Source organism: Xyrauchen texanus, chromosome 36, assembly GCF_025860055.1.
Source record: "Xyrauchen texanus isolate HMW12.3.18 chromosome 36, RBS_HiC_50CHRs, whole genome shotgun sequence".
Taxonomy (NCBI): domain Eukaryota; kingdom Metazoa; phylum Chordata; class Actinopteri; order Cypriniformes; family Catostomidae; genus Xyrauchen; species Xyrauchen texanus.
In genome coordinates, this window is record NC_068311.1 from 30,810,052 (window position 1) to 30,826,577 (window position 16,526).

General features: G+C 36.2%; 1 protein-coding gene across 7 annotated transcripts in view; it reads left to right on the forward strand.

The window, feature by feature from the left end:
* LOC127629947 (transcription factor Dp-2-like) overlaps positions 1-16,526 on the forward strand; it is a 78,729-nt gene that overhangs the window by 46,427 nt on the left and 15,776 nt on the right. For 4 of the 7 annotated variants that reach the window (XM_052107272.1, XM_052107274.1, XM_052107271.1 and 1 more), the window contains 4 exons: positions 3,670-3,758; positions 11,483-11,613; positions 11,784-11,831; positions 11,999-12,031. In XM_052107272.1, the coding sequence (XP_051963232.1) occupies positions 3,670-3,758; positions 11,483-11,613; positions 11,784-11,831; positions 11,999-12,031 (301 nt within the window). Of the gene's footprint in view, positions 1-916; positions 1,070-1,382; positions 1,815-3,669; positions 3,759-11,482; positions 11,614-11,783; positions 11,832-11,998; positions 12,032-16,526 lie in introns of those variants that run through there. The other 3 variants (XM_052107269.1, XM_052107270.1, XM_052107276.1) reach the window with 2 other exon arrangements.

The following is a 16,526-nucleotide window of genomic DNA, read 5'->3' on the forward strand; positions in this document are numbered from 1 at the left end:
TTGGCATCGCATCCCTGTATGGGAATCTTAAGGAGGAATCGTAATTGGAACCAGAATCGTTAAACTCCTTATGATTCCATCCCTGCTTGCCGGTCATATCAAGACCACATATGGGCCTTAAAGGAATAGTTCACCCAAAAATGAATGTTCTCTCATCATTTACTCACCCTCATGCCATCCCAGATGTGTAGTATTTGGTTTTACAGCAGAACACAAACGAAGAATTTTAGAAGAATATTTCTGCTCTGTTGGTCCATAAAATGCAAGTGAATGGGTTCCAAATTTTTTAAGCTCCAAAAAGCACATATAGCCATCATAAAAGTAATCCATACAACTCCAGTGGTGTAATTAATGTCTTCTGAAGCAGAACGCTAGGTGTATATAAGAAATAGATCAATATTGAAACATTTCATAAGGGTCAAGTTCACAGCCTCTTGCGTGAAGTAAGCGTGTTGGCAAGTTCACTCGAGAACTTGTAAAAAATATTAAGAAAAAAATACAAAGGTGCAGTGTTGCTTACAATAGAGGAGCAAAGATATTCATACATAGATGCCTCATTTGGCTGGTTTGGAAATGTCAACTGTGGCACAATCTTGGAACTGTCAACAAGGAGAGCTGTTTGAATTTAAATGAATGGAGGGTATGACTCAGACTGAGCTGCTTGCTCAGATCATTGCATAAACTGTCCATAGAAACAGCTGCTAAAAAGGTATCAATATATGAATATCTATGCAGAGGAGGCATACGCACTTATGTCACATGAGAGGCAGTTTGAACTCCACCCTCGTCATTGTGCAAACCACAGCTGGCTGGAAGCACATTTTTTTATTTATTTATTTTTACATTTACCTATTTATTACACCCACCTAGCATTTCACTTCAGAAGACATTAATTACTCCACTGGAGTCATATGGATTACTCTTATGATGGCTATATGTGCTTTTTGGAGCTTCAAAAATTTGGCACCCATTCACCTTTTTATTTTATGGATCATTTTATTTTATTCTTCCAGAAATCTTCGTTTGTGTTCTACTGAAGAAAGTCATAGACATCTGGGATGGCATGAGGGTGAGTAAATGATGAGAGGTGAACTATTCCTTTAAAACTACTAGTAATGTCTTAAGCTAGCTTGTGATTGGTCATTTTTACTAGTTTGTTCTATCTCAGAGAGGCAAGAATGGCTCATTTTGTGATGGCTTTGTGATGGCTTTTTACTTAATGAGTCATGGCCAAAAACTGCTTACCTTATTGTAATCTGTCAAATAATAAGAAAACACATTTTTATAGTTAAAGCATAATGGTAAAGGAAGTTAATGGAATGTCTTATGGGGAGGTCACACTAGACTTTGTTCCATTCACTACGTTCACACCCATATGCATAGAATTTTTGTGTGATGTTGCATGCAAAAGTTGAAGTTTCAGGAACTCTGACTTGCGAATTTGGGAATTTGAACTGAATTTCAAAAAGACAGTTGACCAATAGAGGATCTTAACGTCACAGGCTGACTGACCCCTTGGCAGAAAACTCGGCTAAACATGGAGGAATTTATCATTTCCAAGGCCTTTCATCAAGACAAGCTCCAGTGAAAAAGTGAAGCTGCTTGGTTTGTGGAGTCGCGGGACACAGGCGTAGATTGGATGTTTACATTTTCTTTTTTTATTATTTATTCATATCATAAGCCCTGGTGTGATTATATCTTTTTGACCATATTTTTTCATAATAGCACCTTTACAATCATCGTAAAGTACACTTTCTCAACTTTTTACCCATTTTAGGACAGAGCATTTTGGAGTGTTCGCATTTGTGTATGTGGTAAGCAGGCATGCATTGAGTGGGAGTTTTGGCATGTCTCATCTCATTCAGACAGTACAGGGTGTGTTCACCCTCTTGCGTGAATGTGCGTTTGTGCGTGATTGCAAGGCCCATTTGCATTGCATTGCATTTGATATGCCACAATCTGTACATGATTTGCATCTCCATTCAAAAGACATAGAATTCAAAGAAAGGAACGCTTGTGAGCGTTTCAGGATCTTTGCCTTCTGTCACTATACAGTAACCCTTACTTCGCACATATACTACAACTACACAACAGTCACTGACTGGTGTCTAAAAGGAGATATTCATGGGTGAAAATGAATGAAAAGCACTTTTATACAGTGGTCTCAAAAGTATTTGGACGCCTTAAATATCATTTTCATTTCTAATACAATGTCAAAAGATTAATTGTACTAGATATTAAATATCAAACCAAGTGGCATCTGCAAACATATGTTTCTAGACCTTTTTAAAGAACTGACTAGTCCTTAAGTTCATTCAGGTGTCCTAGCAGAGTAACCACAAGTGAAGTTCATCACATTTACTTTGGACATTTTCCACTTTGTCAATATTTGACAACAAGAAAGTGCCCAAATGTTTTTTGCCTTCATTCATTTGTATCTATTGATCATTCAATTTTTCTTCAAATGTTTTTCTTGTGTTATGTGTCTTAAACTTTGCTATCAAATGCAATGAGATTCATATGTTAAGTGACTTAAAGGTGCACTTAGTATATTTTTTTGTCATCTTGGACTTGCAGTGACACCTTGCGGTTTGGATGCAGCATCATTCAAAATCAGTAGTTTTCAGTTACAGATGCCATTGTAGAAATGTATTATTCAGGCAATTCCAGCATTATGGATAGTGACTTTTGCAGTAAAAATTAACTTCATATATAAAGTACGCATTACCAGTATATCAATCATTTTATATGAAAAATCTGAAACGTTTCAGTCAGACAAGTTTTTTTTTCCAGTTTAATTTGGGAAATGAGCTTACGTTACAGATGTGACAAAAATGAACATGTTTTTGGGTGACCACACACTTTTATAAAAACTATTATAATAGCCACAAAATGTAGAAGGGTTGGCACTTCTAAGAGCATGCAATGTTTGTTTTTTCACATAAATGGGGAAAACCCGGCATTACTGATGTGACAGTTGTGAAAGTAGCACTTACATCATGAGGGGAAACCATTCAAAATCCTTTGACCTCTGAGACAAATTGTATTACTTTATAATACCCATCAAGGCTGCATGATGAATTAAAATAAGATTGAAATCACCATTTTTCCATGGTATGATTGAAATTTTCATGGAATTGTCTATTCACTGTCAGCCATGGTTAATTTATCCAAGACCCTCCGAATGTAGAATAAAACAGCTTTTATAAGGTTACTGATATGACTAGAGGCCTCATCACATGTGAGTGGTTATTGTTTTATACATATGTTTCAAAATGATTCTTAATTTCTTTAGGGGTAAAACTTTTTTTTTTGGAGTAATTATGAATTACTGAGTGCACCTTTAAGTGTCCAAATACTCTTCTGGCCATTGCTGTTTCATTTTGCTGTGAGATATTTTAAGGAAAAGGACTTTAGAGACAAAACAAACTTAGAGTTTTTATTGTATTAAATGTTTTATTGCATTAAAACTTTAAAGCTATTTTTATAACAGGATGTTATTAAGAAGAACTTAATTTGCTTGAAAGCACTCATTTATAAACTAGTAATCTATTCTATTCAGTCAGTGCACACAATCCATAAGAGCTTCTGCAAGTAAAATGTTTTAGTCCAATTAGACTCACAGCTCTATTTGTGCACATCAGCCTGACTGTGTTTATGTGTTTGCAGGCAACATTTCCCTGGTTACGCCTTCCAGCTACAGCCCAGCCACCAAGATTACACTAGGAACGGTTAATTCAAATGTGGGAGCACAAATGGTTAGTGTTTTACCAACACCAACACACAAGCTCAGTTTGTAAAGTGTCCCTAAATACATGCAAATAAGCAAACATATGCACTTTAAACATATGAAGCACTTTATAACTTTACCCACACACAGATTGCAACACACCTGTTCACAAAATACAAAATGTTTTTATTGACTTTTTTTTTATCACATTTTCTTCCTTATATAAACTTTTAAACACAAGTTTCTTGTGCAAATTGATCATGGCGATTAGAGTTGGGGCAATATGTCCTGCAGTTCATGTTTTGGTCAGAAAGGGGCAGTCATATTCTTAGGTAATTTACAGACAGGATCTGTATATTCACACCAGGACAGCATGTGTTAGTGTTCGCTGTACATATACAATAGATAACCAAGAGATGACAGGAAGGGGGATGGAAATAGGCTGTTTGTGGGTTAGTACAGCTGTACTGCTTGAGATGAACAAAAGAGAGATGCTGAAAAGAAAAACGAACTCTAAGGAGTTCAAAGAACTTATAGAACTCTTTAGCAGCAGGTTTCTCTCTGGCTCAGAAGGATCTTCCACATCAATAGATAAAAGCATAATAGGTGACTTGTGTAATTGTTTAGATGAAAAAATATTTGATCCTATGCCAGTTTAATATGCAGAGATAAGTTTAAGTAAGCCATTCGTAGGTTGACTTCCTGAAGAGTGTAAACATTGGCTCTGTAGCACTTTTAAAACGTTGCTGTTCTTGTTTGAGTGATCCGACATGCCAATTTCTGGCTCAACCAGTGTCCCGAGTTTGTAGTGGGACTCCCTGTTTTTCTGAACAATGGCTGTTGGAGAACAGTAGGACTGTTTGGTAAAGGGGTTTGGAAACAATCACTATTTTGCTTCTCCGTTAATAAAATAAGGATACTTCTAAAGATTGTCGCCTGTTATTGATCAAATAAAATTGGCAAATCGGTTTTAAGCATGAAAATACTGATGAAAAACAATGGTTCATTTATAATAATTGATCAACACACTTTGTTAAAACTCTGAATTCAAATGCACAGCTCAGAAATAATAATAACCACAGAATGTAGAAGGGTTGGTCAAGAAAATGTAATATTTAATTTTTAATCATTCTTGTTCTCACATTAATGGGAAAACACTTTGTTACAGATGTGACATATGTGAAAGTAGCACTTACATATAGGCTACATGAAGAGGTAAAACTTTGACTTCTGAGACATTGGTGTGGTAACCAATGGACCCTTTTCACAGACCTGCTATGGCGGGTTTCTGCCTTCTTTGACACCGTATATGTAGCAAACTTTATTTTTCCAATTTCTTTCCAATTTTGGCCTTTTTCTCTCGTACTGTTATCCGGCGCTCTACATTTTTATCTGTTTTTGCAAAGTTGTGAAAGCGTAATCATTGTTTTTTCTTTTTCTTTAGCTGTTGGAGAAACAGGGAAGCAAAACAAATATGTAATTCCTGTGGTCTCCCATTAAAATGCCATTCAAGTTTACCCTGTTATGCTTTTACTTCCACTCTCCAACCCGGATATGTGAAAAGTGTCCATTAAGGCTGCATGATTGATTGAGTTAAGATTGAAATCGCAATATGGTCTTGTGCGATTACTAAAGCTTGAAAGGCTGCATTTAAAAATAGACTGCAATCAATGCTTCAGTCAGCGCTTCAGCCAGAATTGTGTAAGCAAGTGGCGCCCTCTAGTGTTCTGGACAGCATTTTTAATTATCCATCACATCACTAGAGAATTTAAAAGGGTGTTTGTTTTGTTCCTTTAGTTAAAATGTTTCATGATGTGGTTGAGATTTCTGTGGAATTGCCCAACATATGCATAATATGTATTTGTGATATTTTATTATATACAGTACAAACATGTAAAATGTGATTTCTGTTGTTTTGAACTGCAAAACAGATGTGCAAAAATGTTTTAGAAGTACAAAATAATATATTTTTCACATCAGTTATCATGCTATGATGTTTATTTATTTTTAAATACAGTATATACTGTATTTTAAAAAAGAATATTGAATTATCTTTTGTTGTGGCTCCCTTTAAAATGTTGGCCTGTCGTGTGTTCAACAGATCCAATCCATGTTCAATGCAAATTATTTAGCTTTTGTACCTCTTTGTACATTTCTAAAACATAATTCCTGAGCAAAACAGTGATCTGATGATGAAAAATGATAAGTGGCAAAATATTGGCATCAGTATCGGCCAATAGATTTTGTTAAAATCGGTATCTCTACCAGCCAAAATTTTAAAATCAGTGCATTCCTAGATAGTATAGCTCTGACTATAAAATCTGCTTGAATGAGCCTCGTTCAAAGCTGTTGTAAAATAGAAGAACCCTTTATTATTATTGTCACACATTATATATTTTCATATATACAGTGAAATTTCTATTTCACATATCCAAGCTAAGATCGGATGATATGCCATGATACGGCGCCCCTGAAGCAGATAGGGTCAAGGGCCTTGCTCAAGGGCCCAGCAGTGGCATCTTGGTGGTTTTGGGGCTTGAACCCCTGACCTTCTGGTCAGATACAATTCTGTATTAAAGTTGTCATACTATAACATGTTTGGGACATATTTCGCTCAGTGTTTTCACATTCCTTTATGTTTCTTCATTGCTCTCATATTTAAGAGGAATCTTTCTTCAACTTCAGGCACTTCTTATGCCCCAGAGAACTATTTTTATGAATTGAACAGATTTAACTTTTTTTTTTTATTTTTACTTTTTGTAAATGAAGGTCTAAACATTTTACTAGGCCTCCATTTATTTTTGGCACTTTTTAAAGGCCTTTTATGGATAGATTTGTATTGTTTTAGTCTGGTCCTAGACCCAGATTTTAAATATTAAACTATGAAAATCTATTGTAAAAATTACATGTTTAAAGCTATGATAATTTTAAACTAAGATATATATATATATAAACATAAACCATTTCAATATTTATTGTGTGAAAATGATTTCTATAAAAAAAATATATATATATTAAAATACAACATTATTTTCACCATACAAATTTCTTTTTTTTTTTTTTTTTATACAATCGGGTTCAAGTCTGTTGGTTCGACACTAAGTTAGTGCACTTGTTTACCAAGTCAACATCAATGTGTCAGTAAAGGGCATGCTTGAGAAAGAGGCAAGTGATGTTTGAAAAAAAATTAAGAAAATTCAACTTAAATATCACTTGTGAGCAGAATAATTTAATTGGATGTAATTTCCAATCAAGGTGTAATTTTGACAAATTATACAAATAAAAAAGGAAAAATATTTTTTAGTTGTGTGCAGTTTAGAGTGTAATCCAATTTCCAAATAATCAGTTACTGTAATGTAATTACTTTTCAGTTAAAAAGTAGTGTAATGCAATACATTTAAAATTCTTGTTATAAGATTACAATTACTGACTTTTAATTTAATTATTTTTAAGTAAATTGTAGGGTTATGATAATTATGAAATATGGCCCCATATCGAGTCATTGAAGGAGAAATGTGCTGAAGGTGCTGTGTTTGACTTGTGTGTAACAATGAACAGAAAACAATAGACATTATTTTGAATGTATTGAGCAAAAATGTGTTTTAGAAAGTAACTTAAAATTAAAGCAATTGGTAATGTGACTACTTTTCAATTAAGAAATTAGTAAAGTAATCTGATAAAACATTTTGAGAAATAATTGGTTATTTGTAGTGAATTACTATTTTTAAGTAAATTAACCAACACGGTTTTTGTATTAAAACTGCCGTTCAAAAGTTTGGGGTCACTTAATGTTTAAATTTTTTTTTTTCACATTTTAGGATAACAGTTAAGTCCTCAAAACTATTGAAAAACAGAAATGGGAATTATGTTGTGACTAAAAATTTACCTTAGCAAGACAAAGGTGTTAGCCTCTTCATTTAAAAGAAACGTTAAAAATTTATTTTCAATGATTGTCATTTCCACAACTTAGCACAATGCAGAATTTGAGATGTGGTGGGAATTTGCATGAAAATGACAGAATTACATACATTTCCTGTGACGCATGTGTACATTCACTGTGGGACATTGTCAGTAGAAAATTAGTTAGAGTGTGAAAACATTTTAATAAAACAAATCCCCATTGCTAAAAGTGCCCGAAGTTGAAGAAACAAACGCCTATATACTGTCATACCGCCCAGCCCTAGGTGCCGCTATTGGCTAGATGGCATAGAAACGAACCACTCTTCACCAAGTCCAGTGATAGTTGGTCATTCTAGGGAACTGGAGAGCGGAAGGGCCGGGCATGAAAGGAGAGGCCCTCTTCAGCTTAGTTAGAGGAGAACAGAACTGTGCTCTGTGCCAGCACCTCTGCTAATGAGCTTATTTATGAGTGGATGGCATGAGAGGTCCTCATTTGCTTGTTAGATAGATGTGTGACTTGTTATTTAGACATACACACTTGGATTCCTTTCCAACTGAATAGAGTTCACACACATACATGCAATCACACCCTCCACACTCACTCAGTCACCTTCATATCAGTTAACAGTGTGAGATGGAGGCCACAATGATGCAGAAAAGGATGGATGAGAGAGGTAAGGGCTGTGTTTGAAAAGGAAGGCAGCTGCCTTCATACCTCTTTGCCTAATCAGTCAATCCTCTTGTTCGAAAATGCATACTTCCCTACTATAAAGTATGCCAAAAACATTAAATCAATTAAATTCTCATTATTCATAAAACAGTAGGTGAGAATTACTTTGACCTTCTACACCTGGTGAGATTCTGAAGTGTGCTTTACTTTACTGTCCTTTATTGCCATGGAAACTGAAGAGCTGTCATATTTAAAAACAACCCGGCAGAGAACTTCAAACAGTGCAGCTTTTTTAAACTCCCAAGTCTATATATATATATATATATATATATATATATATATATATATATATATATATATATATATATATATATATACACAAACCAAGAAAGTTGTTGCTTGTGATTAAATTGTACTAGTTAAATTAAACCAGAATCAATAATTTTCACGGTTGTTGTTATTACATCATATATTCGGTCAGGGCCGTAACCACAATATACAATTGATATCCTTGCTGCTGTTCTACTGCACCGCTAGTCAGTGTAATTTGAGATAGCCAATCAAATCGATGATGGGGGAACTCATGTTTAAGAAGCTAAGCAGGAACCTTGTGGATTATTCCAGCGCCGCGCATCAGCAAGCATTTCAGGTTAAGGGTGTTTGTGTTATGTGAGATGTAAGTATCTAACTAAACAGGCTAAATTTGGCCACTGTTTTATGATTGGAATGTTGTACCGACTAACATTAATTTCCAAGGGTGCAAACTATTGACCATTTGGTGAAATTCTGCATTTTGAATGGAAAGTATGTCATGTACAGTACTTGATTCGAATGCCATTTATAATTGTGAATGTGAAAGCATTACTGGAGCAGTTTTCAGTGTATCAGGCTTAAGACAAAGAGCGAATGTGTGTATATTGTAAAGGAATTGAATGAATGTGGTAATCTGACAGGCTTTTGAAGTAGCTTTTTAGAACATTCACTTGATGTTGTTTAAGATAATGAAGACCAGCATTTGGGCTATCAGAGTTTGTGTTAAGAGTCTACTGGGAGAAAAAACTCAATGAGGGACAACTTGAGGGGCAGTAAATCATTTTGTGTATTTTCTTTTTGCTAGCCAGCTGACACAGTCATTTCATTTTACAGATACATCAATGATGAAAAGAAATTCAAATATATTTGTCTGTTCTTTGAGCCAGCACAACAAAGAAAGAAAAGATGACTGGAACAATTGCTAGCTGTCATATACTGTGAGAACTTAAAAATAAAGTATCTTTTAAAACCAAAAATTATGGAATTTTTGGCTTTTATCGCATTTAATGATTCAGTGCGCTCTAAGTCCCTGTGGTGGCATAGTGACTCGCCTCAATCCAGGCAGTGGAGGACGAATCTTAGTTGTCTCCGTGTCCGAGAGGTCAATCCGCACATTTTATCACATGGCTTGTTGAGCACGTTACCACGGAGATGTTGCGCATGTGGAGGCTCACGCTATTACTGTACCTGCAGCATCTACGCACACCTCACCACGGGCCCTACCGAGAGCGAGAACCACATTATAGTGACCATGAGGAGGTTAACCCAACGTGACTCTACCCACCCTTGCAACCGGGCCAATGAGTTGCTTAGGAAGCCTGGCTGGAGTCACTCTGAACGCCCTGAATTCGAACTGGCGACTCCAGGTGTAATAGTCAGCATCAATACTTGCTGAGCTACCTAGTCCCCCCCATGTAACTTTGTAAAATTTAAATAATTCCCTATTTATTCAAGTGGCATCCAATTATAATCTCAAAAAAATATTATTTTGCATTTTTAATACAATTATGTGTAATGTCTGAACTCTTGGCCATCTTATCAAATAATGAGCCAAGACTGAGATGTTAAAAGTCACAACTGCAATTCCACAACTGCATACATTTGCAAAGTGTAGATAGATTGTCCTCTGTGGGTGGCATGTCATTTATGTATAACTTTGGAATTCCTCGTCCACTCCTAGATAGGGATGTTCCATTAATAATTTGATTGATTAAGGTGATTTTCGATTAATTAATTTCAGCTCAAAAGCGTTTAATAATCATCCCAGCAGATAGAGAATATAATGTCTATACAGTCATCCGCCACTAGAGGGTGCACAGCTGCATGAAGGCTGTCTAACATGTCCTGTCAGCAACACAGGAAAAAAAAAAGCTTGTAAAGAGGAAGCAGGCTCAATGTAAACATGGAGTGTTTTTCTATAGATGAACATTACGTTTACTGCAGAAACCGTTATGGTGCTTTTTAATTATTAAAATGAAATGTAAACAGCAGGCTACATGCACATACTGTACTTTGGTGTCTGTTTCATGTTTTCTGCGATATTGACGTTTTCTAGTTTCCATTAGAATGGTTGGTCAGTCAAAAATCAAACATTGTTTAAAAGAAAGCTTTGATTTAGATTTGTTTGCGTTTCAAGCTCTTCGCCACTTACAGTTTATTATTGTTATTGATTAAGCGATTTCCATTCATTACTGTTAACGATTGTCCTATTTCTGAAAATCTGTAACACTACTTCGAGGCTTCACCCCCTTTCTCATCTTTGAAATCTCTTTTCCCCAGGGCTATTTGACTGTTACTAGTTATGTGCTGTTTGACAAATACTTCTTTATTGGGTTTTCCTGTATTTCATCATTTGTTTTGTTGTCTGACCCTTGTTTTGACATCTTAATTTTTTGTAAAGTGACCTTGAGTCTAAGAAAGGCGATTATATAAATAAAATGCATTATTATGAATTATTATTACAAACTGCAGGTGTAGAATAGTAGAATGCTATTCCAAAAATAAAGAGAAGGGAGCAGGATGTTTCTTGTTATAGTGTTGATGGATGAGGATGTCTTTGTTGTGGTTGTCTGTAGGAGGCCTGTTTGCTCTCCCAATGTCTTGCAGCACAGTAACATGGATGGAGAAATGCAGGGTCATCAGAGAGGAAGTGTGAAATGAGTAACAAGTAATGACAGTGAAGAATGCCCCTTTTTCATAAACAAGTTGATTTACATTTGTATTATAACTAGAATTCTAACATACAGTATGTGTGCTGGTGTCTGTAAGTAACACTCACTAAACTCTACCTGTCTTAACCTGTCACCAAACCATCTTCATATAGAATTTGCATAACCTGGTTCAACTTCTCTCTTTTTCTTTCTCACTAGATTTTAAGTACTCCACAGAGAGTGCCTCACCCTGGAGGTATCCTCATCGGCAGCCCGTTCACACCGCACACACCACCGGTTGCCATGGTTACTCAGACACACCCTCCCGAGGGCAACGAGTGGACCCCGGGGTGAGCTTTGTGCTACACATTTTAACACTTGATGCTCAGAGCGCTCCCTACTGTTTGTACTCTCACTTTACTGCTATAAGGTGGTGGAAATTGTTCTGCTTGGGTTTTAAAAAACACTTGTCATATAAGCATGTTTGTTGACACATTGTATCCTTTTTTTTTTTTTACAGAAACAAAAAGAGGACACATGACTACATGGATTCATATTACTCAGATAGGTGGGGATCTGTTTCCAAATGGAAATCCTTAAAAAAAAGGATAAAATCTTCAAGAAAATATCTAAAAGCATGATGATAACAAAAAAAGAATCACTAATAGTTCAAGAAGGGGTTGTTAAATTTTATCAAAGCATGCAAAAATATTAATGTGTGTGTGTGTGTTGCAGGGATGGCCTGTGTTCGAGTGACTCTTCATCCAGGTAAAAAGCTGAGCTGAGCGACACTGATCAATAGCAACACATGTCTTTAAATGGACGTGTGTGTGTGTGTGTGTTAGCTCATGACTCGAATTTACGAGGCTCAGATATTGCGCAGAACAGTAGAGTATCACAGCTGCAGACTCAGTTGTTTCTGAGCCCACCTGTGTCTTTAATGAGTTTCTCTGGATATCACACACACACACCCTCTCTTTCACCTTTGTTCTCTGTGAGCAGTGCTTATTAAACATAATGAATGTTAAGGCTGTGGCTTTGTGAAGGCGCTGTCACTAGTATGTTATTAATGAAACAGGAGTCATCATCACTGATAAACACTTATGTCAGTCACCTCATATTGTGCAGAGAGACAAAGTAAATGCTGCATTTCAGAGAGAACGCTGGTGTACATATTATGCGTACATATTGCGTGCATTTTTGTGTTGCGTCTTGGGATGTGCAAAAAACTACTTATTTCAAAGTCATCTGATCGATTAGTTGTCGGACGAACACTTAAGGGAAGCTCTGTATAGTTTGGTTTAGTGTCATGTCCATCAGACACCAATAAACTGCATTTCTTACCGATATTTGGATGCTCAGTTCAGCCCTTTAATGCTGTAACCGACAGATACTCATCAAGTAAATAGGCTAAATAACTGTAACCTATCATTACAAGCAAAAGTACTTAAATGTACAGATTATAGGTAATAACGAGAACATTGCTTCTAGCAGGTGATTTGAAGTCTAACAGAAAGTCTTGTGTTTAAATGTATTGTTGAAGGTGGTAAATTTGTTGTGAATTTTCTTTAAAGGGGTGAATTTTGAGATGCAACTTCTTAGACACTTACTGTTACAGTTAATGCATGCTAAGACCGCACACTAAAACCTGCTCTAAAATTTGCATCTCTAAAGTCATCTCTTTAAAGCTCTACCAGTGAAAATCTGTGATAAACTCAGTAGTCGACCTTACTAATCGACTAGCATTTTGTTGGACGACTAGTTGACAATCCTGACAATTCTCAAACGTTCCCTCCATTGCAGAATGTGTGAGTGTCATACAGTATTTGTCTGTTCAGTTTGTTGATGTTTGTTCATCAGTTACAGATTGATAGTTAGATTGTGTATTGAATGAATAAGCTGTCTCCATTCCTGTCATATGCACAAACGCTTTACAAATTGATTATCTAAATATTAGAGTTTATGTATTTTATATGTACCCTAGACTTTGTCAGTTTGAACCAGTCTGGAAATTTTCTGTTGATCTCTCTAATCAACAAGGCATTTCCATCACTATAATGTGGTTCGATCTTTGTGGGGCGCGTGTTGAGTTGTGCATGGATGCCGCGGTGGATGGCGTGAAGCCTCCAAATGTGCTATGTGTCCACGGTAACGCTCAACAAGCCACGGGTTGCTCGTCTCAGACGCGGAGGCAACTGAGATTCATCCTCTGCCATCCGGATTGAGGCGCTACGCCACCATGAGAACTTAGAGCACATTGGGAATTGGGCATTCCAAATTGGAGAGAGAAAAATAAATAAATAAATATTTCAAATCAGTCAAATCTGACAGGTGTCATAAATGGTGCTTCTTTACCTCCGATTACGCAAAAAATAAAAAAATTCCCTATCTTTATAGCTAATTCGCATGCGCGTTTTAGGGTTTATTAACAGGCGATGTCTGTATCTAAAAGGTGATTGGCTCCTTTACCTGTGAGGCAGGACTTCCTATCTACATTCATTGACCATTGGGCACTAGAGCTTTTTGGTTGAGTGTTCCAGTGTCTCCCATTCATTTTAATAGAAGTGGCCCATCTCTGCTAATTAGTCTCCGGTGCAACTTCAAGGTAAAAGCGCTTCACGTGTGCTATAAGTAAATGTCTTATTCACTATGCGCTGTATGTACAATTGATTTGATTCAGTATTTTTTCAGTATAACAGTGTGTACTGTTATTTCCTTCCTAATATATTAACAATTTCTTCGTGCAAATAAATTATTCAAATTTGACAACTAAATAGAAATTAGAAGAAACTGCTATCTACCATTTAAAATACAATTTTATTTTTATTTTATTATATTATATTATTATTAGTTTTGTGTGAAATTGAGTAAATATAGTGCTAAATAAGAGTTTTATAATTTTTTTGCAATTATATGTTTATGCTATTTACTATATTAAATGTGTGATATAAATATATCTGAGATTACTTAAAGAGACAGATAAAATTGAGACAGCCTAAATAAATAGAACTGTGGTGAATTCTCCAAGAAGCTTGGAACATCCTATCTTTCAACAACCAAGAAAAACTGTGTCCAGGTGTACTTAGGAGAATTGGTGCTGTTTTAAAGGCAAAGGTGGACACACCGAATATTGATTTAGCTTTTTTATGTATACTGGACTTTGAATGACATTATGTGATAAATGAAAAATATTTATGTCATTATTTTTTGAAGACATCCACACTATGCAACATTTTTCACAAATACCTAAAACTTTTGCACAGTAGTGTGTGTGTGTGTGTGTGTGTGTGTGTTAGTTATTTTGAATCCGATTGGACAAGAGACGTTCCATGTGTACTGATAGTGTCACACCATCAGCACTGTGTGTATCACTCCACTTGTGTTTGTGCTATTCTAAACTAAAGTGTAAGAGCAGTGCATATGTGTTAAGAGTTCATGTATAAGTATCTCTTACATGTATTTTTTTTACATTACATATGTTAGCCAGCAGGTGGTGGCAAAGATCGTTTTTGTGTGTAATATGAACCAGTTAGGTGACGTGAAGTGAATCAGTCATTGTTTACACACAACAGCTCTTCGTGATCACTCCTATTATTACTACACGACTAAAGCTAGAAAATAGGTTTAAACCACTTTAAACAAACAACTTAAGCATTAAGGCTCATCACAGCTGAGAGACAACAGACTGATTAATTACAGAACTGAACATGCTTGCGTTGTACCAGAGTTTCCACATTGTAGAAAAAGTACTGTTCAAAATGGCGGAGAAGATTGCAGTTTCTGAAATTATTATTATATGCAATTTCATTTACACACTTAATATTATATTCAGATTTTATATTATTCAATCCTGTTTGACTCCCTATAAAATATAATGTAATTTATTATTATATTATTATGTAGTTTTATTAAATATTCAGATTTATAATAATTATAAGCTGAATAGAGTTAGAGTGTGACAATTTTAGATAATTTGACATTTGCATTGTTTATAAAATATAATCCAAATGGTTATGTCAGTGTCTTCCCATACTAGTTTATGATCTTAATGCTAATTTTAGTAATGGAAGAATATACACATAATGATAGTTTATTACACTTGGCCAGTTGCACACTTTAGCTGTATTGAACCTGTATTGTAAATTAGATATTTTATATGAATATTTCCTGTTTGGTCCCCTTAAATTATAAATAGCAATTTCTCACACATCCAACACACACACACACACACAACACACCCCACACATCTTTGTCCTTCTGATTTTCTCCTGAGCCTCTCCTTTTTGCTGCGAAAGGTCAGTTTAGTCTCCCTCCCCCTCTCTTTCCCCACCATCTCAAGTCAAGTGGTTTTTATTGTCGTTTCAACCATATACAGTTAGTACAGTACACAGCAAAACAAGACAACGTTCCTCCAGGACCATGGTGCTACATAAAAACAACAAAGGACCAACATAGGACCACATGAGACTACACAACGAAATAAAATACCTATATAAACTACCTATATATACCTATATAAAGTGCACGTGCAAACATGTGCAAAAAGTACAGGACAGTACAACAAATTACTGACAATGAACAGGACAATAGACACAGTGCACAGAGGGGTGTGTGGGGTCGTCCACAATGCTGGTTGCTTTGCGGATACAGTGTTTTTTGTAAATGTCTTTGATGGAGGGAAGAGAGACCCCAATGATCTTCTCAGCTGTCCTCACTATCCTCTGCAGGGCTTTGCGGTCCGAAACGGTGCAAGTCCCAAACCAGGCAGTGATGCAGCTGCTCAGGATGCTCTCAATAGTCCCTCTATAGAATGTAGTGAGGATGGGGGTTGGGAGATGTGCTTTCCTCAGCCTTTGAAGAAAGTAGAGACGCTGCTGGGCTTTCTTGGTGATAGAGCTGGTGTTGAGGGACCAGGTGAGGTTCTCCGAAGGTGAACACCAAGGAATTTGGTGCTTTTGACGATCTCCACAGAGGAGCCGACGATGTTCAGCGGAGTGTGTTCACCTTGTGCTCTCCTAAAGTCAACAACCATCTCTTTTGCGTATCGTGCGTATCGTGCACTCTTCTGCATCCCTCCACCCCCCCTCTCTCTCTCTCTCTCTTTTCACTATCCTTAGACAGCATTTCTCTGATGCCGAAACATTCTTTATAGGAGGGGAGCACGCCTCAGCACTGTTGCTATGCAGAAAACGACATGTATGTATGTCATCTATTAAGTCACCCGTACACCGAGAGTAGTGTCCCTTTTACAGCAAGTTACTGT